Source organism: Atractosteus spatula, chromosome 20 (assembly GCF_055471065.1).
Source record: "Atractosteus spatula isolate fAtrSpa1 chromosome 20, fAtrSpa1.hap1, whole genome shotgun sequence".
In the NCBI taxonomy this organism is placed as follows: domain Eukaryota; kingdom Metazoa; phylum Chordata; class Actinopteri; order Semionotiformes; family Lepisosteidae; genus Atractosteus; species Atractosteus spatula.
Genome location: NC_142725.1, coordinates 16,829,794 through 16,853,966, shown reverse-complemented (window position 1 = coordinate 16,853,966; position 24,173 = coordinate 16,829,794). Strand labels below are relative to the sequence as shown.

Genomic DNA, 24,173 nt, shown 5'->3' with positions numbered 1-24,173 from the left:
GGCACAGAAGGCTTTGTTCATGAAATAAGGTCGCAAGCACATTTAAATTTAGGACAGCTGCGACTGCAGAGAAACTGCACCCGTCGGCCAGTGTGAAGGGTGATTTTCACACGCTCTTTATTTATGCAGTATTGTAAGAGAACAATGGTAAGGGTGTAAATCTGGTAGCAGCACACAATGTAACAATTAGTAGATGTAGTTTTTACTCCACTGGAACAGCGTGTTGGGCTCTTAGCTGGGATCTATCTGGAGACAGTAAGGAGACAGAAAAAATTTCGAATTTTGAATTAAAGAAATAGGAAGCCTTTTAAAGCAGGTGTCTTTCTGTAAAAGCAGAAAATGTTTCAGTGCATTTCCACTGGACGAGCGTGACGTGCACGCAAGCAACACTCGCTCAGACCCACCTGAGCAACAAGTCTATAAGAACAGGAAAGATCAACTCCAGAGCCTGGATGTCCAAAGTCAGTCCCAGCGAGAGGCGAGGCGTTTGGTGGCCTTGCTGCTGCTGCTGACACACTTGGTAAGCTGCTGCCTGGAGAGAGCAGACGACTAGAGAGAGCAAGGGCAGCTGCCCAAGACCGGAGAGCCCACCAGGCCCACGTGCGGCTGTCCAGCCTGCAAGTGAACCGAGCCGAGTTCACAACCGACCTGCGAACACAGATCTGCTCCTCAGGTCCCCCAGTCTCTGACTGCGAGACATGCACACTGTCCAGAACTCCCAGTTCTCAAGCTGTTAGGCGGCTGATCTTAAGCATCTTTGTATACTTGACAGGTTTAGTTTAATCCCTTATGCACATTACTTCATACTTAATTATACAGAGTAGAGTCATACTTGTTTATTGAATCATGTTTATTCCCACAGTACTGTTGCTGGATTGAACCACTGGGGGGGGAAATGACATTTTAGTGCACGCGTGCCAGTTTTTTTTATTTTTAATACTGTCAAATAGCTAAAGGTTTGCAAGACCCGGCCCGTCATTTTTTGCCAGCTTTTGCTGCGGAATACTGAGACGAAAGCAGACATGATGAAACACGATGGATTTTAAACGCACCTCGTCTGTGTGAGGAAATGACGCCAGAGACTGCAGGTGTGCGGTGTACGTCATACCCGCCGTGGCCGGGCGGGTCTTGACCTCATTCCCTGCAGACAGTGGTTAGAAAGGAGGCAGCGAGGCCTTAGGGCGCCGCCTGGCGGTCACCTGACTCACACTCCCCACGTACAGACACTCCCCCGCAGACAAAACCCCGGGCGAACTGACCGCCCGGTTCTCGTTTTACTCAGCAACAAATTGAAAGCAGGAAAAACGGTATCGAGATCAAAGAGGTTATAAAATGAACAAGGCACTCCAAAAAGGAAACCCTAGAGCTATTTCCCCATCACAACGAGGTAGAGAAAAAGAGACAAAGGTACTTCATCCCAGTCAATTGCAACACGTAACATTCACAGCCGTGTGCTTTGAAATAGATTATTTCTCACGTCCCTATTATTACTATTATTATTATTATTTTATTATTCATGGCAGCTGTTTAGACACTCTTTTAAGTTGCCTTGCATCTTAAAACGTCCGAGCAACTCCGCCTTTTAGAAGCGCCAGCGATCAAAACGTCACCTGCCGCACGAAATGCGAGCACACGTTACAGCTGCCCGCTGACGACGGCGGCGGCGGCGGCGGCGGCGGCGGCTCTCCCGGAGCTGTAGCTGTAGCTGTAGCTGCAGCGTGCGGCGCCGGCGAGTGAGCTTTAATTAACGGCGTGCTCCGGGGGCCGCTCGCCGCCCAATGGGACGCGGCGCTGCGGCTGGCAGGCGCTGCTCTGCGGCCCAGGGCTATTTGTAGCACGTGACGCGCGAGCCCGGAGTCGCTCGCTCTCGCTCTCTCTCCCCGTCTCGCGCAGCAGCAGCAGCAGCAGCCATCATTGCGCTCCAGCCCGGAGGAGGAGGAGGAGAAAGAAAAAAAAAAAGAGGAAGAGACGCGAGAGGAGGAGAGTAAAAAGCAGGAATAATCATGGACTAGCACAGGAGCCACGGAAGGGAATGCACTTTTTTTCCCGCTTTGGTTTTAATTTCTCCCGCTTCTTTTTTTTCCCCCCTCTGCAGGTAAAGTACACATTTCTGTTGTTATCGCTGCTGCTGGTGGTGGTGTTGTTGTTGTTCCTGCTGCTGCTGCTGCTGCTGCTGATTCTCTCGTTTAAATAAAGACAACTCTCGTAAATGTCTCCGTTTCGCGAACGAGCCGAGTAAATGTCTCTCTCTTTCTCTCTTTCTTTCTCTCTCTCTCTCTCTCCGGGGGGAAAACGGCGTATACTTCTTCGGTGCTCCGGTTTGAAACGCTGTGCAGATGCTGGTTGCGACCGGTTGCGTTTTTGAAAGCAAATCTAAAACCATTTCTTCACAAAAAAAAAACAAAAAACAAAACGGACGCTTATCAACTTGAACCCCGCTTCTCACAGGATCTACAGGCGCACCCAAACGTAAATAGCACACATACTGTAGCATGTCTCGACTTCCTGTGTTAATGTTTTTAATGGGACTCGGTATCTGGTTGTGCTTTATGATATAATTAAGCTAAAGGGCGTTAGGTGACATTATAGGTGGACGAGACGCAAATGCAGCGGATGCAGCACTCGTGCAGCGAGCTCTCCAGTTGAGGTAGCTAAGGTCGGGGATCGGTTTTGTGTCCGTCTGCACATCATTGCTGAGCGAACGCCTGGACTATTGCTCGCCTTCTGTGCTTGAAGGTCTTGCAATCAAACTTTTACAGGGTCACCCAGTCGGGGGAGCTCTGCACAGTTTGGTGTGCACTCATTTTGGTAAAACGTTATTTTTTTTCCCTCCCCCCCCCACCCCGGCCGTTGAGACCGGCCTTACTTTCGGTTTGACATAGGTGTATCAAGTTACGCTTTTTTTTTTTCGTCGCTGAATTGTGCAAATTCCGAACGCCGTCTTTAGGGGGGGAAACGGCGAGAAAGCAGCAGAGCTCGAAAACTTAGTTGCCTCGGTAATCAAAATATATGGAAAGGCTCGTTTCTGACACCTGAGCGAGTGCACAAGATTATCCTGCGGTTTCTCGTCTGCTTCCTTGCTGAACTGTCACGTTTGATTTTGTATCTAAATGAATTCCTGAAGACTCGTCTTCGAGTGGGTATGTTGTGCGTGTGGTTAGTGTGACGTGCTACGGTTTTGCATGTATTTTTTTTTAAAAAAGGCTTGTGCTACAGTCACTTGAAGCTGGACCGCATGTCTTATGTACGAGTGATTTTTTTTTTAGATTTATTTTCCTCAAGCGGGGCTGGATAGTAGCAGTTCTGTGACCGGATCCCTGTGTAGCTCTTGTGACGGCGGACGCTGATGTATCTCGCAGTACAAGTTCACCAGCTGACGGCGGCTCTGCGGACTGGGAAGCGATTAATTATGACAGCCCAGGCGCATTTAATTTTGATTTAACGGCTCTTTCCGTTGCCCCTTGTGCTTGGTTCGGGCTGTGCTCTTAAAAGCCCTCTTACATGCTTCCTAATTTAAAATAGCCAGTTGGTGCAGGAGCCGTGTAGCGCGGCGGCAATGAGCACGGAAGAAACTCAACAGTTCTGCGAGAGGGCGCTACTCTTCTCGCACCACCTCCATTTACATTCGAGTGATTTTTTTTTTCTGAATTGCTTAGTGAACATTTCTAAGAACTTTTTGTTTACTCTCGTTTTGCCAGTGTTTTCTAAAGCCGTTCGGTCTATAGCTAAAAGTCACCCGTGACACGCCCGTTAATTTCTTCCCCCCCCCCCGTTTGTAATAGGACAGACAGGATAGTTTTTGTGATTTTAACGCGCAATGTATACCTCCAACAGGAACACAGTGGGGATGTTAAGTACCTGCGAACCAGTCGGTTCATGGCCCGTTCCGTGTCCAGTCCCGAACTTTTGAATAGCATTACAGCTGATGTCCATGAAGGTCCGGCATGGTCACGGGAGAATGAGTCGTCCGTTTCTCCCAATCAAGCTCTGTGCTGTTTATCACTGATGCTCTTATTCCGCTGCTCCTGTAGCTCGGTTATCGGAAAGCGGGGTGCCTTGTGTTGGCTTCGGATCCTTGAGAGAAATAAACACGTTCGCCCTGGCCGCCTTCCTGATGGCAGACATGCGGAGCACAGCACCGAGCATAAAACGAGGGAGGCACAAACCTTCACTGGGTTTCTTGTCTTGGTAGTGTTTGGGGGGCGTCTGTCTTAATTAGGCAGGGGAATTGCCCGCACTGCACTGACTGTGCGCTTCTGTGAGACGGAGGCTGTGCTTTTACAGTAAACATCGAGTGTGTAAGCGAGTTCTCTGAATTCTCAGTGACTGCTTCTTCTGGAGGGTGGGGGGGCTTCTAAAACTATTGTATCCGACTGAAAGTCGGACGTCTAGACTGCAATTCCTCCACTCGTGTGGCGGAGTGCTGCCGGCTAACCTGCAGAGGGAATGTCCTACTCTCGAGCAGCGCTCGCTCGCTAATCTGAAACACTTGTGTTCCGGAGCTTCAGGAAACGTGCCAGCTGTTCACCTACATGAGTCTTCTGTACCAGTTTATTGCAGTTGTGCTTCAGAAGTGCAGTGGTTTGCTTATGATGAACAAAGCTTGACCGAGATCAAAGCTCATTCTCCCCCAAACTTTTTTTTGGGCGAGTTTTTGTGTTAGTTTGCTTTACCTAAACCTTTTGAAAGTCACTTTTGTATCTTTTTTTTCTAAGAAATTGAAGATTGCATGTCGGAGCACATACTGGCAAGGAAACAACTTGTTTTGGAATCCAAAACTGATTTTGGTCTGAAGATCGCTATGTTGTGTTTCTGCAGCTGGATGGTTGAAATTGCTGTTTGTGTAGTTAACCAGGCTGCAGCAATCAAGACTATTCCCAGGTCTACACAGAGGAGATCTGATACAGGTGGAAGACAGGGTTGGGGGGGGGGAACACGTGCTTGGATATACACAATTGCAGTCCAGCATTGCTTTAACAAATTGCTTAAATCTTTTTTTTTTTTTTGTTGGCTCCACAGCTTTCAGATGCCTAATCTGTTAGCAACAATGCTTAATGTCCTGCAAAGATTTAAAAAAATTCTCTCTTAATCAGCTTTGCTGTCCTTAAAAGATGATTGAAAGGTCTTCACCAACACAAGCACATTTAATGATGTTTTTCAGGCTGTAGTACCGATCTCTGATGGAAAAACTGCTCAGTGTCCCTCTTGTGATAGTTGTGGGGTGCGTGCTGGGGGTATTAGGTTTGTCTGTAACTGTGACGATAAGAGGCCCCTGATTTGCCTGCATTCTGCGAAGTCTCACGACGGGACTGAAATTAGATGCAGGCTTTGTCTTCATGCTCAACGGCAGAAATAAAACCTCTGTATTGAGGAAGAAGGGGATTCCACTGCCCTGGTGTTGAGTAGGCAGGGGAGTTTTGGCCGATCTAATTTAAGAGCGTGTTGTAGAGTTGAAGTGCATTGCAGAATGTTGAGAGGGTGGGCTGCTGTACTCTTGGAGAGCTGCCTCCCTCACCTTCAACAGATGGGTGTTCAGGTTTTAATGCCCATTCATGACGTCTTGTACTTATTCATCATAACGAAACCATTGATGTGGTCAGCTAATTCCTTACTTTATACAGGAGGAGTCACTATCGCTCGAGTGCACCTAAGACAATGCTGCTTTTTATGAATTGGTGTAATTTGGTTGCACCGGCATTATTTTCCATTATTTCGTGGTTTTTCTTCTTTTTGAAAGCACTGGCTTTATTTTTAAAGCCATGAGCTCTCAGGACTGCGTGCATTTCTGGGAGTGTGGCCTTGCTCCTGAGCAGGACTTGTGCTGGGCTTTGTCTTCTGTTGAGCCGGGCGGTCTACAGCTGTTGTGATTTGGTGTACAGAGGGGGAGGTCTGGGAAGGCCTTTTGTCTCCAGGTGACGTTCCGGAGTATGTTGTCTTGCTGTGTGTTTCGCTTCAGGTGAGTGGCGGTAACGTGGGAGCCTTCCAGATGAGCAAGTGCATCCTGCTAGTTCCAGAGGTCTTTTTCACTTGTACAGCGTTCTTGGAGGAGATTCCAAAAGCATCAAAACCACGGGGAAAAGCTCATCTGATCAGTTTCCCTAGCCTTCTTGAGTACAGCCCGCTCCAGTGCCCAGAGCGCAGTTCCTGGACACAGGGAACATCCTGTTCAGCAGCTCGAGCACAAGGGTGTGTCGGTGGAGTTTCACCTTCGTTTTCAGCCGTGTTGTTGGCCCTCATGGCAAATGAGCAGCAATCCTAGGCACTGGGTTGACGAATATCGGCGTCGGGCTGTCTCGGGCAGGAGAACCGGTTTTGTGTCTTTGCAATGCTTAGTCAGGATGAATCGTGAAGTCTGTTTTTTCCCCGGTCATGGTGCATGAGCAGCATGTTGTAAAGCTGACGAGGGTGACATGTATGCTTCTCTTTTGGGGAAAGGAGCTATTTATAGGATCCGGGCTTTTGAGTAGTCGCTTGACTTAAAATGGCAGCAAGTGGGCCTGGATCAGCGGGCAGGTAGCGCCTACCTCTGCAGCACCGGCTCAGGGAGGGAGACGGGCCTGCCTGAAGGACAGGCGGACTGTGCACCTCTGGGTTCCCGTCCCATTTTTGCTCAAGTTTAAATTTATTTGACAGCCTGTTGGGCTGGCCTATATGCAGTATGGTCTTCTTTTGTTGAAAGGAAGAAGATAGGCTGAATAACATCCTTTCTTTAGTTACTCTTCTTAAGCACGTGTTTGCTGGTCGTCTTCCCTTGAACACAGGCTTCCACAGAGCCTCTTCCCTTTGAAGTGTCTGTTAACGGTTCTTAATTGCTCTCATTTTGAGGAGACTTGTGAGCTGTGATCTAAGGAGCAGCTGCTCCTGATCTATAGATCTCCAAGTGATCTATATAGTCTGTAATGTTATTCAGACTGCATGTGGCGCAGAAGTGGCTGTTTGGCCCATTTAGTTTCTTGGGTTAGGATGGACAAAAATGAGGACATAGTGTATATTAATTTAGGATCAGCAGTTCTTGCAATGCCTTCCCAACTTGAGTCTCCGGTTCATGGGTGTGAGCCGTGTGACCTCACGTGAGGAGAATGAGGAAGTGGGGGGGGGGGGGCGAAACGGGCTCGTCCCTCCCTGATCGCACGGCGTGCCTGCAGGGGATGCTGGGAGGCAAGTGAGAGGTTGGAACCAGTCAGGAGGCTAGTGACACAACTCGGACTCAAACCCGCGGTCGTAAAGCACGTAGAGCTCTACTGGTCGTGAGGGCCTCTCGGCAAGTTCTTAAAGCGCCAACTCCTAACCCTTTTCTTAGGGGTGTGGAATATAACTCTTAAGGTTTGCAGCAGTGCCTGCGCTGGCAGTGAGCTCTGCTGGTGAGGGCAGTGTGTGTGCGGGGATGCCCGTGTATCAGAATAAAGCTTTCTCAAGGAAAGGCTGATATTGTAAAGGTGAGAAGTGGTCACTTGGATTTGTATTCTGGCTTTTGGTCAATGAATTTTTTGTAAAGGCTGTGCGCGGGGTCAGGAGGCAGGAACAGTAAATAGTACAAAGATGTATCATTTGGGTGGCAATGGTGTGACCCTGCACATCATAGCCTAAGCTTTTAAAATGATGCCCTTTGGAATTACACACACTGTGCAGGCTGAAAATGGGTAATCCTGGCACCAGGAAGAGCTGCCATGCCCACGGTAAAGGGAGATCTTCCTAAATAAGAAAATGTCTAGGAATGTATTGAAATGGGTCTTGCAGCTTTGCAGGCATGGAGACACTATAGATGAAGAAATACTTGCTGCCCTCTTTATTCCTGGGTTTTCCAGCAGCATGTCCACTTGTGCTGCAGAACCTCTGGTTGAACAGGCCTCTATGTGCTGGCTGTGCACCTTGGGATGCACATCTCTGGTCCCGCTCGGTGACGGGCAGTCTCTCCAGACAACAGGTCCTGCGGTCCCAACCTCCTCTTGTCCCTGTCCTGTGCACCAGTGGGTTCTGGGTGCTGGTAGGCCGTGCTCAAAGCTCTCGAGGTCCTGCATCTCCATCTTGCAAGGGGTGGGGTGTACGTCCACGGTTGTTGACTTTCTGGAAAGACATCTTTCTGGAGCCAGAGTACCCTAGGAAAGCCTACTTTACAGGCCTGAATGTTTTCCTCAACAGAGTACACTGCCATCAGATTAAATTACTATACACAGATCTTATTACAGTAGAAGGGCAGGGTTGTCTGATTTGCGAAAGCAGAGTTTCTGGTTCCTTCCCTTGTGAGCTGTTGGCTCTATTAGCCCTGCAGCTATTAACCTTTTGAAAACAATTTTCTTTGTGCACTGCAGTGCCACTCTGACTCAGCATCTGCACAAAATATCTTAATTGTTCATTCCCGTAGCTCTTCCTCCAAGGTTGCAGGAGTTCAGTATAGCTCTTAAGATGCGTTCCAATTTCTTCCTCCCACTTCGTCTTGCATAGCATCTCGGACTGGGGACTTGCCGTCCAGACCTACGTGCACAGCTGTTCACTCGTACATCGGCTTTTCCCAGTGACTGTTCAATCGTGGAAAATATTAGGTGAGTTTTTTTTTCTTCTTCTGGTTGGCAGCTGTACTTGTTGCTTTGAGCAATGTTAGTTTTCAGGCCACCTTGAGATGGGAAAAGAGGTCTTTCAGGTTTCATTCGCTTGGCTTTGAGCTTCAGGAGGCTGAGGAGGGCTGGAGAGTTAAAGAGCCTTTATTGGGTGACAGGAGGCTAATGGCTTGTCAATGGAATAAAAGCCAGCCATGTGCACGATGAGCCCTGAAAATAATAAAACATGCTGAGAAATATTTCATCTCTAATCCTGTTGAGGAAATGCTGAAAGAATCGCCAGTCTAGAAACTTGGCCAGTGTATTTTTAGATTTGAGTCAGAACATCACGTCTGTTTCCAGTCTTTTTCTTTTTTTTTGTCTCGTCTGGCTTTTTGGAGGCCTGCTCACCTCTCTTCCTCCCGTTGCCTTCCAGTAATTGTGTGGTGAGAGGCAGGGCTGGCTGCCCACTGCTAGTGCTGCAGATACCGTGGGAGTCCCCCGGAGCGCCGACACGGGCCGCAGCTGTGCAGGGCTGTGTGCTCGTCCCGGTCTCCGTCCCCCATCCTCCACAGAAGGGATTTTTTTGGGGGGGGGGCTGAGGAAGGAGGAGAGATTCTGCCAGGCAGCGGTGATGCCCCAGTGTGGGGTTCAGTCCTCCGGTGTCTTCTCTGGCAGTCCAGACTGTGCCTGTGGTCTTGTTGTGGGGCTGAGAGTGGCGGCAGTCTGCAATAAGCCATCCGGCTGTTTCCTGAAGGAAGCCAGGGTGAGAGTGGGATCGATTAGCTCCTCGTGCTCGAACGGAAGGATGGACCAACAGGCCTCCTGCCCTCTCCGGACTGTGATATTGTGCTTTGCTCTCAGTTGGCTTACCTGGTCAACCAAGTGGAAAAAGATCCTATAGAGATCTCGGGGTGGTCTTCCTCCCAGGCGCCCCCAGATTCTTTCAGGTGTTTCCAGTTAAGATTTGAAAGGAGAAAAGGCAGCTGGACAGCAGTGGACCTGCCTGGGAGCGCTCTCTCGTAAAGGAAGGTCCTGTACGTGTGGCATCCGTTGGTTGAAACGCCTCCCTCCGCCAGTGTATCAGGCTTGCGAGGGGCCCGCGCTGTAGCGGTTTTCACTGCGGCCCTGGCGTTGTGCACCTCGGTTTGGGGGAGATCGACGCGGAGGTCCTGACCTCTTTAGCGAGGTGTTTGTGTAGGTGAGGTCTTGGAACAAGACAGCTTGCCGTTCCAGGCCGGAAGAAGAAGAAACCGTTGTGTTTAGGTCATGGTGTAGATGTGGTAACTATGGAGACCTCGAGGTATGGAGGAAACAAGTTTGTCTCATTTCACAAAATTTGATTTTGCACAGTCACTGCTTTTCACTGATGTCCTTCTGAAAAGCACAAGACCGTTGCCGTGTGGCAGGTGTGGGCCTGTCCGTGAAGAGAGACAAGTGGGATAGCCGCTACCGGGCTTGGTTGCGTCGTGATGTCCAGACAAAGTTTGCAGACTGCCGTGTTGTGTGTTTTATTAGGGAGCAAGTGCCTCTTCAGACCTGCTGTTTGCTGTCCGGTCAGAAGCATTTGACTGCCCTTGAGTAAGATGCTAAGTGTTGATTGTGAGAGTTTCAAGATTTGAGAGATTGGAATGAGTGACCTGTCACCATAGGTCTTAACCCATAGAGGGATCTTGAGACTCGCTCAGAAAGGGTTTTCTTTTTTTTGTAGAAAGCTGCTCCCCTTTTTCAATTGTATCCGGCTTTCTACTGACTTAATTCTTTAATCCTAAATCATTGACGTGAATTACTTGGGAACTCTGCCATCCTATAAATCATCCCCCGTTTATTTCGAAAGGATTATCTACTGCAAGGATGCCTGCCGATCTGCTGCAATGTGATGGACTGCTGAGCTAAAGTCTGAAACTGGAGAGCCTGCAGCACTTCTTGCGACCTTAAGCTCATAAACTGTGCCGAGTCCCTCTTTGATCTGCTTCTGTCAGTCTAAATGTGCTTACTTAATGTGGGATGTCCTCCCAAGATTATCTCTATCCGTGAAATAATACTTGGTCCCGTTTTGTTGGAACTTCCTGCTTGGCTCAGCCAGTAAAGGGGCTCACTCCCAAGAACATGGAGGGTTATGGTCACGGGTTCGAGCCTGGGCCATGTCAATGCCTCTGAGGATGGGAAGTGGACGAGTCGGGCAGACGCCGTGAACCCTGTCCTGAAGCCTTGCGTTGCGGTCGGTGAGCGACGTGCCTCTCCACCAGGTGGCGCTGAACTCCCAGTACGGGGACGCTCTTCCTGAGGTGTCAAGACGAGGGGTTGGAAGAGCCCCCTGCACTTCTGTTCCCCTCTGTAGGGGGTTGTGGAGTTGCTCGGGATGCTGGTGGTTTGAAGCCTCGTCGTGTGTACGACGGACGGCACAGGGGCTTTGACGAGCTGCTGGGGGCGCTGTCGGCCTTGTTAGTGCCCCCTGCGGATGTGCAGTCCAGAGGCTAGGACTCTGACATTCGTTTTTCCCCAGCTTGCTCTTGGCTGGGGAAAGCGGTTTGTGGGAGAGCATCTTGTGCAACCTGCCTATTTTTAAGCGAGTAATAGGTGCACTGCTATGACTGGTTCACCCATGAAGTCGGATGCCTTCTGGGAGACGAGAGGCGTTCGCATTCTGCCCAGGAATCTGGGGGGGGGGGGGAAGAGACTTCTGGTGGAACTGGTTTGGCAAGAGCTCCTGTAGTCATTTTCAGACCAATGTAGAATGCAGCTATAAAAAGCCTACAAACTAAGCAGTGAGTTGCAGCCCTTCTAGGGGGAAGTTTAACATCTAAAGTTCCAAATCCTCCCTTACCTGAGCCATGTAGTTCAATTAGCAAATCCTTCTCTAGTGCCTTGTTTTAAATAGCGCTTTAACAGAAGTACCCTGATGTGTTGCTGTGTCGCTGAGCTGTCCTGTAATAGGTAAGAAATTGACCTGTTCAGGTCAGGTACAAAATTCATTGCTGTTTAGTCAATTAGGCAAAACTGGTGTCAAAAGTTGCAAATGCTAAATGATCTCTATGCATCTGCAGCTAAATGGCCACAAAGGTGGGGGTAACTTACACTTCCAGACGTTCTGTTTTCCTCAGTCATGCCTCCGTTTCCAGTGTTGTGGTGTAGCTCTCTGATCAAAGGGCAGCTACACACAATCTGCATTTACTTTGGCAATTAGCGTCTATTTTTTTTTCCCCAAGGCCCAGGTTTTTCCTTAAAAGATTAGAGCTCCTCCCTTTGCAACTTGCCTGACCTTCCCCAGGTCATGTGCCGCGTGAATCACCGGGGAATCGCAGGACGGGTTGTGAAATTTCATACTGGGGGAAGCTCAGGCTGGCGTTCGGACTCCTGTTGGAAAGCAGCAAAGCCGTCGGCGCTCGGCAGGCTTGACGCGGACGCAAGGGGCTCGCTTGCTCGCACTGCGAGATGAGGCCGTCTGTGGTGAGAAGTGTAAATCGTTCGCCTGTCGCGTTGACGAGGGCTGGCTCTGAAACGGTCGTGATCCGGAGGTGGTGTGGGGGGGCTGTATCCGTGAAGCTGCTCGTTCTGCGCGGGCTGTCCGTGGGGTCTCCGCAGCCTCGAAGAGAATCCTGATTGAGCGCTTCTGTCTGCGCCGGGTCATGTCGCTCGACTTACTGAAACATCCTTACGAAAACATCTGCTTTTATTTCCTCGCAGGCAGCAGCACATGCTACATTCCTGTGATCAGTTAAAAGTGGCTCCGCATGTGAGATGGCCAATTTGTGGAAACATCCTTTTTTTTCCCCTCTTGCCACCTTCAAAAAAACAAAACAAACGTATTCTATGAATGACTGGTTGTGTAACTGCGCAACTACATTTTATTCAGAAGAATCAGCAGCAGGGTATAGGTTAGGACTGAGAGACGGGTTTCCTGCCTCACCACGCTGTCTAGGCTCCTGCCAGCTGTTTTCACGAAAGCAGGGGTGAATCAGCCAGTGACCTCGAGCTCGAGTGGGATGACTTTTTTTTTCCTTCTCCCTACTCTTGGCTTTCCAAGAAGTATTGTTGTCCCCTGCTCTGTGGGCTGATAAGGGAAATTCTGTCCTGACAACTTTAAGAACCAGCCAGCTCTGCCAAATGTTTGTGGGGGGGGGGGGGCGGGTGTAGGAGATGTGTTACGGTAATGGCTGCTTCCTTTCTTTCCAAGCCTGACTTGCAGTATGGCTCTCCTGTTGTGCCCCGAATCGCTGCCTGTGTAAAACGCGCTGTGTTGGGCAGGCAGCCCTCTCCTCCTCGCACGTCTGGTGGTGAGCACTTGCTGCCTGAATGCTGTTTTTCTGAATAAAATTAGATTGTACATCTGGTTTGGTTTAAGTAGATATGGTAAGCAATTTCTTCTTGCGCACAAGTGAAAGCTGAGTGCTCCCAATGCGAAACTCAGGGTTCTGTAAATCAAGAGCTCGAACAGGTTGACGTTGCTACTTGTGTTTGTGGTTGTAGAGCAGTCGCACAAGGTTCAGCCCCAGGTTGTGCTTGATGTTGTGGAGGACGGATATCTGTAAGGGAGCGTGCAAGGAGCCCTCTCCTGGCCTTGGGACGGCCTCTGTGTGGTCTTTACAATTTCAATTTCGAAAGCAATTCTGCAGAGACTTGGATGCAAGATGCAAATTTAGGTTGCAGGTGTAGAGCACCATATCTTGACGAGGATTGGCTCCAGAATTCAATGTGCTGGTTTTATTTCACTGGCACCTGAACTAGCCCATTAGAATTTGCAATGTAGTGGGGTGCCCTTACTTGTATTTTAATAAGCTCACTTGGTGTGTAGCAGCCCATAGTGGAGTATGATCTGTTACCAGCAAGCCAGTGTTTCGTGAGGACAGATTGTGAATGGAGAGAAGTGACTGCTGGGAATAATACCTTCCAGACTGTGCCTCTCTACCGCTCTCCTGTTCATCGGAGATTCACCCGCAGTTGGAAAGTTTTAGTTAATTTGACAGCAGTTTTAATCAATTTTATTTGCTTTCTCTTTTTGTAATTTCTTAGTTTACAAAAAGTATTTATTTACTAATTTGGTGGGATTTGGATGGAAGGTCTCCACATTTCAAGGCCGAAAGTTTCACTTCGGGTGGGGAATAATATACTGACTTGTAAAAGTCTAAGTGTTACATCTGTAACCATTTTTTGGCACATGTTATTTCCATTTTAAATAGTGGGAGTTCTTTTTTGTTAAGCGCATAAGTTGGGGTTACTTCATTTCAGGGCCTCAGAAAGGGGACCCTATCCACAGCTCGGGAGCAAGTGGCAGAGGCAGCACCAAGCTGGCAGGTGGTGTGGGGTGTCCCGGTGGCACGACTCAACATCCCACATGAAAGAGGAAGAGTTGTGTATTCATTTTAGCAGCTGTTGGATGCATTAACAGCTTGCACCCCAACGTTTCATTGCGGGTTGTCCTGTCAGAGCTGATTAGTCCGTGCCAGACCTCCGGCTGAGCCTTTCAGGTGACAGCAGGCCTGCGGCTGGTCTGTGGCCCTTGTGTCTGAAATCACTGGGATTGTTTGCGTCTTGCAAAATCTCATCCTAACGGCGCTCGATGAAGTCTGGCCTGGCAGCTTACCTGAGTGGAATAGCTCAGTTTAACCCGTCTAGCCAGTGGGTGAGCTAAGTGTGGTTTTTCCTCCCCCCCCCAAAGTTTTCATTACTGCTGTGCAAACAGCTGTCAAAGTAGGAAAGGAGCAGGAAGGTATTAACTACAGACCACTGTGCTTGCTAACCCAGCTATTCATTTAATTTTCTTCGCTTCAGCGATGACTCTCCTTTGATCTTATTATTTGTATCACAGTAGATGGCTGTATCTGATGTGAGTGTTCTAGAGCTGGGGAAGAGGCCTGTTCTCCAGGCTTCTTCAGTAGCCTTGCTTAGTCCTGGGTTAGTCCAGGATCAAGACGAGCCATCTTTCCTTTTCTACATGGAGTGATGACTGCATTTCTGCAGGTGCGTACAGTTGTATAGATATGTATAAACTGGCAGCTTTTGGTACTTTCAATGTACGTGGACACCAGATAAAGCTTGTACTGGTGATTTAAGACCGTGATTGTTAAATGTTCTCCACATTTAACTATCTGGTAGTTACTGGTTTACTAGTATTTTATTAAATAACCTCAGAAGTACTTTCGGTTTGTGTATGAGCCTCTTGCACTCCTGCCCTTCCACAACAAACGTTCAATATTGCAGTTCTACTCATTAGAATATACAAATTCAGCAATGATCACTTTTTCTGGACTTCACTGTTTAACATTGCTTTTTGGTGTAATACATTTATGCACCATTTTATCTTAACTGCTCCAATTTTGGTTTATGCAAATTGTTTTTCAATTGCTTTGCTTCATGGCTCACCACAAAGATCTGAGTCTTGATTTCATACATCATCTGTGACAAAGTTAATCTTTTAGCAATGTTGCGGCTTTTCCCCTTTTCAAGATAATATATTAGTCTGTTTTTGGGGTACAAGTTAATACCACGTTTCCTTTTCAGTCCACTGCTCACAGATGCATTTTGATACCTTTTTGTAAGATGCGGTGGATTGTGAGATTCATGTAGGTGATGTGCTCATGTGTCTATTGACCGAATCCAGAAGCATCACAAAGCAGACAACAGGAGAACCACGAGTACAGATTTGAATTGATGTCTACAGTTTTGATGCCTCACTGCTTAACATAAGGATGCCCCAACCCCATGCCAGCATGTCTATACTTTTGCTTTTTTCTGATGCAAAAGTCCCTTTATGAAAGCTGGCTGGAGACAGTCTGTGCAAGGACTACAGTGGTGTGTTCCACTTGGACCCGTTCTGTACTTTGACCAGGGCTTGGTGTGGTTTTGCCTTGATTTACAGAACCCTTCTGTAGGCACATATGTTACCCAGATGTTGGAGTCTGATCTGGTTTTAAAATGGACAAGAGTCATTTTGTCACTTTTAGCATTGCCATTGTGACATTTGTTTATTTAAAAATACAACACGTTTGTATGATCAGACTTGCCCAATTTTGCTTATAACCATTTTTTTTCCTCCCATCTTTCATTGCTGAACCTTGTAGAAAAAAAATTAAACCCGCTTTGTGGTTCTGATAATGCCTTACTAAAAGTGAAGCGGAGTCTTTTTTTGGAGTGAGAGATGCATAACGGTACATTGAAGCCTCTCAGCCTATTGGAAATGGCCTGGATCATTTTAAATAAGGTCCTGTCTTGGAACTGCAAGCCAAAGCAGAGTCCGCACCATCTGGTTTCGATACCTAACATTTAGTCAAAATGAGATGTTAACCTACTGTTAGAGGTTCTACAATACAACACCCTTCTGTATCATAGAGGGCTATTTTATTTTGCCAAAGAGCCAGTTTATCACTCGCCAACTCTGAACGTTTTGAAGAGACCCGTGCAGAGCAGCATGGCTTCTTGCAGGACTGCTGTTGCAGAGTGGTGAGTTCAGGTTGGAGGAATGTGTGGTTGTCTGGCTGGTGAACAGTTGCTGATTAGTAGCTCCTTACAGTGTTAATGGCTTTGAGGTGGGAAGGATAGATGTTTTTTTGGTTCACTGCCAGGCCATGCGAGAGCACATTTCAAACCTCATGCTTTTAAGCTGGTGTTGATGGGAAGCCGAGGTGCGAGACCTCTTGCTCTTGAGTTTAATCCTCTGTGCTGCTGTTTTTTTTTAAAGCTGGTGAGACATTAAGCCCCCAAACACATAGAGGCATAGAGGGGCAGAGGGGTAAAGAACAGAATCGGTTAAGTAAAGACCCTTCTAAAGAAGAAGGTTTTGAGTCTGCATTTGAAGGAATTTTGAGAAGGTGACTGATATCCTTGAGGAGAGAGTTCCAGAGCTTATTTTTAATTCAAGGGCTGCAGGTTTCCTGAAGGTGCCTGCCCACATCAAACTTTCTCCACTGCACAGAGCTTTTGCCCAGTGCGGTCACGTCGGACTTGCCAGGTGGAAATTTCATGCCTTGTGGATTTCCCTGACATTTGGCTAGCTGGCTCCTGGGGACAGTAGCCTCTTTGACGGTCACCTTGCAGAGCTCGGTAACTTGCCCAGCGTCTCCCTGCTGCGGGAGAGGAGAGCCAGGGCTCAGTCGGCCCATGTGGGATCGTTTCCGTTTATCTTGGGGGGGAATCTGCAAAGCACGGGGCGGGCACAGTCTCGGCTGAAGCGGCGACTCCTTCCCGCCCCTGGGAGTGCTGCCCTGCTCTGCCCGGGTTCACATGGCCAAGCTGGGCCGCAGGGCGCGATGCCCGCAGGACCGTGTGCTGAGCCTTTCCAGAGTGCCAGCTGCGGCTTCTGTTCAAAGCACACAGCTGCATGCTTGTATTTAAAGGCCAGACATTTTAATATTGCCTTTCCTGTTATCTTCTGACTAGACAAGCTTCTAAAAGGAAATGGCCGTACAGACAGCTTTTTTTTTCCCAGCTCGATTATTCTGATTTCTGGGCGGGTGTGCTTTACAGCCCAAAGTTATAGGTACTTTATCACAAACAAGAGGGGAAAGTTATTGGGGGGGGGGGGGAATGGGGTTTTCTGCGGTTTTTAAGGAAGACGGAGGTTTGGTTTAATACAAAAAAAATCCAACTTTTTAAGCCATTTTCGCTGCTTCAGTGTAAGAGGGAGGAAAAGAAAGTGCTGTGAGGACTGCATTATTGCTTCTTGTTCATCAGATGTTTTTCACTTGTTTGGAGTTTTTTTAGATGGGGGAGGAAGCAACTGAATTACATAATGTCCTCAGCTTGCAGGAGTTGTTGGAAATGTACTTCAGTTTTCGCTGAGCGCAGAAAAGGTCCTTGTCTCCTGTCTAGGCTTGAAAGCCACCGAGTTAGATGGTGACATGATTTTGGAGGTGGTGGCTCTAGTGCCCCACAAAAAGCTATCGCCCTGCTTGTGGTTAGCAGTGCTGCCTTGCAGCTCTGGGTTCAGTTTCTGGGCCGTTATCTGTGTGGAGTTTGTATGCCCTCCCTGTCTTTGTGTGGGTTTCCTCAGGGTGCTCCAGTTTTCCTTCACCAGTCCACAGACGTGCTCTTAATGGGCTTTTGGGAAATCTGGCCCTGGTGTGAGTGTGCGCGTGTCTCTGCATGTGCCCTACAGTGCGCTGGCTTCCTGTCCAAGGTGTATCCCACTCTGCACCTGTCTGGCTGGGATAGGCTCCGGCTCCCCCACCCCTTGGCTGGGAATTTTATTGCGGTGTTGTGAAACTTTTCCTGTCCGTGCCCTTGAATGACCCCAGCTGTTTACCACTCTAATGAATGATGTATTGACTGCGTTAGGTAATGTTCACTACAGGTTACTGCAGAGGTAACATTGTTTCCTGAAGCCTGGCTGAGATAATGTGCCGCAGGTGTGTCTATCCGTTTGGAGGTCTGCAACTTTGTGCAAATCCTCTTTGGTTTGTCTCCGTCTCTGTCCCTTAAACTCCTGCTTAGAAAGCGCCGGGGGTGGGGGTGAGGTTGGCAGAGCTTGTGAATGATTGATTAACCCGGGTGTCTCCTCTCCAATCTCTGCAGGCTTGATCGGCGCCAGCCCTGACCCGGTCTCCTAGCAAGAGGCGTCGCCTTCCCGGGCACAGGCCTGCTGATTGGTGGAGGAGGAGGGGGCACGTGCCGCGGACACCCCCTGCCCCCCCCCCCTCCCCCCCCCATCCCCCCCCTGTGAAAGAGGACTAACCCAAAAAAACCCGAACATGGGGCAGAAGGTTCCTGGCGGGATCAAGACGGTGGACATGAGGGACCCGGCGTTTCGGCCGCTGAAGCTGGAGCTGCAGGCGCTGGACTACGCCAAGCCGGCCCGGCTAGACATGCTGCTGGACATGCCGCAGGCGCCGCACGACGTGCAGGTGCAGCACTCCTGGAACAACGACGACCGCTCCCTCAACATCTTCGTCAAGGAGGACAACAAGCTGGTGTTCCACCGGCACCCCGTGGCCCAGAGCACCGACGCCATCCGGGGGAAAGTGGGCTACACCCGCGGGCTCCACGTGTGGGAGATCAGCTGGGCCATGCGGCAGCGCGGCACGCACGCGGTGGTCGGCGTGGCGACGGGCGACGCCCCCCTGCACTCCGTGGGCTACATGGCCCTCGTGGGGAATAACAGCGAGTCCTGGGGCTGGGACCTCGGGAGGAATAAACTCTACCACGACGGCAAGAACCAGCCCAGTAAAACATACCCAGCTTTCCTGGAGCCCGACGAGACCTTCATTGTGCCCGATTCCTTCCTAGTGGTTTTGGACATGGACGAGGGCACCCTGAGCTTCATTGTGGACGGGCAGTACTTGGGAGTTGCTTTTAGGGGACTGAAGGGCAAGAAACTGTATCCTGTAGTAAGCGCAGTCTGGGGACACTGTGAAATTAAAATCCGATACCTAAACGGGCTTGATCGTAAGTACCCCTTCCCCTCTGCCGCCTGTAAAGCTTGAGGAATTGCTTTCGAGATGCCACAGATGTTTTCCGAATTCCAGCTCCCTTCGTGTGATTCCATGTTCTATGTTTTCCGCGAAGGCAGTGTGTGTGTGTGTGTGTGTGTGAGCGAGCACTGCTTTGACAGCCAGCTCTGTCCGCAGAGCTGCGTTCCCGTCGCGTTTCCTTCTGTAGGTTGTAGGAACTCTTGCGGTTCTGCTGAGGGAAATGCTTCTTCACAGGAAGGCGACAGGTGCATTGCAGTCTTCAGAGCTGGGAGCTGTATTGCTGTGCAAACTGGACAGGCACAAGGAGAGATCCTCTCGGGCAACAGTACAGCTTCTAGTCCTGTAAGGTCGCCTGTATCACCGAGTTCTTCTTAAAGGTTTTGCCAATAGAGGGCTAAAGTAGCTACCCGAAAGTGGAAAACATTTCAAGACTTGAAAATTGCCCATCTGCAGCAACTTTGTTTTTTGCACTGAGTTGCCATCTCAAATTGTAAGTTTTTTTTTTTGCTTTATCGCGAAGTTATTGAAAATCTGGTTGTAAAATAGGTTTGGAGTGCATCTTGATATACTTGTTTTGAGACCCCCGAGGAAAATCTGTATTTTCTCCCACTGCAAGACCATCTGGCAGGTCATCGCTGGTGGTCTCCAGTTCACATGCAGGTTAAGTGACGTGGGCAGTGTTCTGTTAAGCACGGTCTTCCACTGATTAGATAGAGCTTGTGACATCACTTAGTTTGCTGTGCACACAGCGTTCAAGGCCAGAGCTGCAGGTGTGGGTCAGAGGGCCAGTTTGCTGAAGCTGATCGATGAGGCTGGTTTTGATGAGCTGCTGTCCTCATGCAGCAGTCGAGCTCAGGCCTGCGCAATCCTGCTGCGTCTGACGCTTGGCAGGCCTCTTGTGCAATTGTCTTGCTTTTGGGCAATTTTTAAGTGATTGTGCAGTGTAATAAGTAGGTTAAACCCGTTTGAAATTACCCCACCTTTCCGCTTGCTAAACCTGTTACATCAGCCAACGGTTTTTAAATTGCGAAACTGAATTGTTCAGCTGCTGTAGGTGAATTTCACAAGGGCCATGGCATCTAAGTGTTGCCCATAATATAAACCAGGCAGGTGCTGGCATCTTTTTAAATTCCACAATTTTGGAAGAATGTTGAGACGCTGCCTTATAATATTTTTAGAATAATTGAGCTTACAAAATGTTTTTGAGTGAATGTAAGAATCTTTATGGTACTTAATTCTGTGATGCATGGTGATGTAGACCTGACAAACCGCAGTCCATTCCCACCGTTTACAATGACTACCCCTTCTACTAATGCAGATGGTTGTTCTTGGAATAAGGGTACGTTTGTTTAGTGCAAATCCCAAAGCACGCATCTCTTCCTCTTATCAGTTTCCTTTAGAATCGAGCCCTCCTCTTCAAGTAACACAGGCATTGCTGGGGGGCTGTTGAATCTACAGTATGCTTGTCGTCTGTGGCTGCCCAGCAAACTGCTCTCATGCAAATCCTCCATGTCTTTTAAACTGCACTCTCTCAGCAGACGGTAGCACCCGAGAATCCCCTGTAATACGCAGGTGCTTCATGGCCTTAAGCAAAGTGGGTGAGCCTGTGGCAGCGGTGGCCTGCCCTTGTCTGCTCTGAAGGCCTTAAGAATACAGCTGTGATGAGATCAGGGCTTCCCAATACAGGCCTTCAGGACCACAGTCTTCTGCACCTCTGTCTCAGGGAAGCAATGGACAAGCATGTTTGCAGCAATAACGGTCTGCACTTGTGCTTGGGGAATCACAGTCGGCTAGGGGCATGACTGAGACTCGAACCTGGGATCGCAGTACTTGGCCTGCCTTTTCTAGCTGGGCTGATCTGTTAATCTGAATAAAACGAGCCTCAGGACATGTTAATGGGGACTCGGCTAACTTGTGTTGTGGTGCTGTGTTGCGTAGCAAGACCGTGCTCCCGGGACGTTTCCTTGTGGAAGACGGGGAAGAGGCTTAATCGACACGGGACAGTGTGGTCCTGGAGCGTTTTAATGTATTCGGCAGCCAGAACAGTTTATCGAGCAATCTCCTGTTATTTGACGCTGTCTAGATGCCGAGATGAAAGTGTCTAAAGGGTTTTTTTTTTTAGCGCGCAGATGGTAGACGGTGAAATGACATAATTCTGAAATTAGACTGTGGCTGTGGGGGTTGTCTAACAAAACCAACAAAGTTCAGGAAATGCAAGTTCTGGGTTAGTGATGTTACATTAATGCTACAGAACAGTCAGGATGCAGGTGTTCCCATTTTTCAGGGAAACCTTCCCTGCTGTGGCTAAGAAAACATTCAGTCTGTGAATTATTCAGCTTGATGACATCAGAGTTTGGCCAAAACAGAGGTCTGTTTTTTTTTCCCCTCTCTCTCTCTCCTGTGAGAACTGGATGCAGGCAGTTATGTTAAGAGATCTGAAAATACTTTGGGGAGGGGGTAAAGCTTCAAATGTAGCTTTTGTTCTGACATTAAGCCCATGAGTACAAGTCTGACGCGCTACCTGTTCCTGGGCAGCGATGGTCACAGTCGTGTGACCTCAAACAAGCCCCTAAGATTCTCGGGAGCTGAGGGCATTTCTGAAGGCTTAAGTTCAGAGGTTGCCCTTTCCTGCCGCCTCCATCGTGTTCAGTCTGGGTAGTGGCTCCTCTGTGTTGAGCGGGTTGCCAGTGGGGTTCTGATCGGGTTCCGCCCCAGTGAAGCGAGGCCCATCCTTGCCCTCCCTCGGGGGCGCGGTCCAGCCCGCGGCTCTGCTGGAATGTCTCGGGAGGGACAGCCGGGCTGTTTCCCTGGAGTGGGCTGGCGGGTGGAAGGAGTGTCCCGTCGGATGGGTGCCGGTTAAAATGACCGTGGGCTTGCGGCGAAGAGCCGCAGCCCAGTACGGTTCCTGTAGCCTGCCGGTAGAGGGTGAGTCGGGCAGAACAGGAGACCGGCAGCAGTTCTGGATGGTAGAAACCAGAAGGATGAACTGGGGGGATTAAAGCCAGAGGTGGCTCGTGACCCGCCTCGCTAACAAACTGGGGTTCTACGTCCCGGTGTTACCCTTTTGACCCTCTTCATTCCGTCTTCGCCCTACTGCCCGTTTGAAACCCGTTATTGAGCTGGTTTCGCTCGCTTCATGAAGGGTGACGGAATAATTTCCTGGGGAGACGTGGCTTTGAAATGTCCAGTTCTCAAGCAGCGTCGGGGTTCGTGTCCCGGTCCTGGAAGGAGCCCTGCTCCGGCACCGGGCTGCTCGTCTGCTCTCTCTCTCCTCCCTCGGAGGGTAACGGCTCTCTCCCCTCTTTTCTCCCCCCCCCCCCCCCCCCAGCTGAGCCGATGCCGCTCATGGACCTGTGCCGGCGCTCCGTCCGGGTGGCCTTGGGGAAGGCGCGTCTGAGTGAGATCCACGGCCTCCCGCTCCCGGCCGCCCTGAAGAACTACCTGCTCTACCAATGACGGCCGGTCCTCCAGGGGTCCTCCACCCATCGCCCGCTCCCGCCGTGCTCTCGGGGGTCTCCACCTGGCCTTTTTAATGTTGGTGTTTTTTTATTCCTCAGTCTCGGACTTGGTCTCGTTCTTATACTGGAAGTGTCCAAGGCCTCTGTTCCCGGATGTGGACCCCTATATATACACACACAACGTTCTGATGGCTTTAGTAATATTCCCGTTGTGCCCCCGAGAAGCGCAGAGGACTGGCTCCCTGGATGTCTCTCCTCCTCCTGCCTTTTTAAAATGCAAAGTTTTAAAAGTTTTTCCTTGACTTCTGGGCTCTGGAGGCAGTTGTTGGATTTCTTGATGGATGTGTTGATCACTGTTAGTTTGTGGTTAATCTCTCTCGATTGCCATGAGTTTGTGACTTGTGTACTAAGCACTGTTTTTAGCCAATTTTATTGCATTCTGAATGGGTTAACGGGTCTCAACTAACTACAAGATGTCATTTTATTATGCTTTTGACTTTTAACTATGCAGGATATTCATATTTTTAAGATGTACAAGTGTAGGTTAATGTAATTGCTCGTTACCTATTTTGAAAGTGTCATGCAGTGTTCTTTTTTTTCTGCGGGATATCGGACATAGCTTCGTTTAACAGACCTCTCACGGTTGGCTAGTTAGACCAGCCAGGACAGATCTTTGATTGCTGTGGTTCAGATGTCTGTGCTGTTCTGCACAGGAAGCAGCGGAGTTTCTGTTCCAGAAAACTAATTTGGTCACCCACAGAGCAATTGCATGGACCTTTATAAGGACCACACTGTGAGAACTGTAGCCAAGTGTCCACAAACAAACCCCATTATTCAGTCCAGACAAAGCATTCTCTGCAATATTTCAAGTGCCTCTTATGCTTATGTAGACATGTTTGTAAAAAATCCAGTTTTATCAAATACCTACCATGATTTACACTATTGCATATCCATCAGGAAATCTTGCTTTCTGTTTTTTTTTTTTTACCTCCCCCAATTGTTACTTGTGCTAAATTTCAGGTCAGGTGCCCAGGAGGTAGGATCTTCCTCGTTTGTGCCTGTATTTGTTGTTGAGGACTGGGTCTGGGTTGATGGACTCTGGGCAGGGGAGAGGGAGGAAAATGGGTGGTAGGAACGTATTTTAAACTGTACAGGTGGTGTATCTGCTGTAGGGTGCCTTGTTCACCGTTTCATCTTATTCTCTGTTCAAGATTAAACGATTAGTATTTTTAAGTGGCGTGCAAGAACATTTTATGAATCACTCTGTGCAGACCTTTTTAAATGATGGCTTTCCAGGGGAACAAGAGACAACCAGTGCTTTAATCACATGTTCATTTTTCTTTTGATTTTTTTTTAAAGAAGTGCAACTTGTCCTTATTTGGCATTTATTTTGCTAAGCATGTGCACAGTGCTGCTTAACCCCCCCCACCTTGTTCAGTTTTAGTACCCCTTTTCTTTCTAGGCCTGCACAGTCTAAACTTTCCTTTGTATTCAATGCTGTAGATAATGTTCGTAACTACCTAATAAAGTTTATTATAAATTAACAAGCTCTTGCCTGCTTGTCTCTGGAGGTGGATCTCAGTGCTTCAGGTTTGCAGTGAAAGTTTCTTCCCTGTTTGCTTGGGACTTGGCAGCAGAGAGCCTCCCCTCTGACAACGTACCTGGCTGTCTGGGAACCTCATGCAAACCCATGGAAGACTCTTAAGCTGCTTTGCATCGCGTCAAATTCCAAGCTTTGCGTTCCAGCTGCTCAGTCTCTTCTGGAAGTTGCAAAG

The 24,173-nt window shown here is 48.9% G+C and overlaps 1 protein-coding gene across 3 annotated transcripts; it reads left to right on the top strand.

Moving 5' to 3' along the window:
- The first annotated feature begins 1,882 nt into the window (after positions 1-1,882).
- On the top strand, positions 1,883-23,942 carry LOC148817664 (SPRY domain-containing SOCS box protein 1). 3 transcript variants are annotated; one of them, XM_088938099.1, is made up of 3 exons: positions 1,883-2,095; positions 18,045-18,914; positions 22,269-23,942. In XM_088938099.1, exons 2-3 carry the CDS (start codon positions 18,221-18,223, stop codon positions 22,394-22,396), a joined length of 822 nt encoding a protein of 273 aa, XP_088794225.1. In that variant the 5' UTR covers positions 1,883-2,095; positions 18,045-18,220; the 3' UTR covers positions 22,397-23,942. The 3 variants fall into 3 exon arrangements, with proteins under 3 accessions (XP_088794225.1, XP_088794226.1, XP_088794227.1); XM_088938100.1 differs by lacking the exon at positions 1,883-2,095 and adding an exon at positions 2,946-3,140; XM_088938101.1 differs by lacking the exon at positions 1,883-2,095 and adding an exon at positions 11,866-11,984.
- The last annotated feature ends 231 nt before the right edge of the window (positions 23,943-24,173 follow it).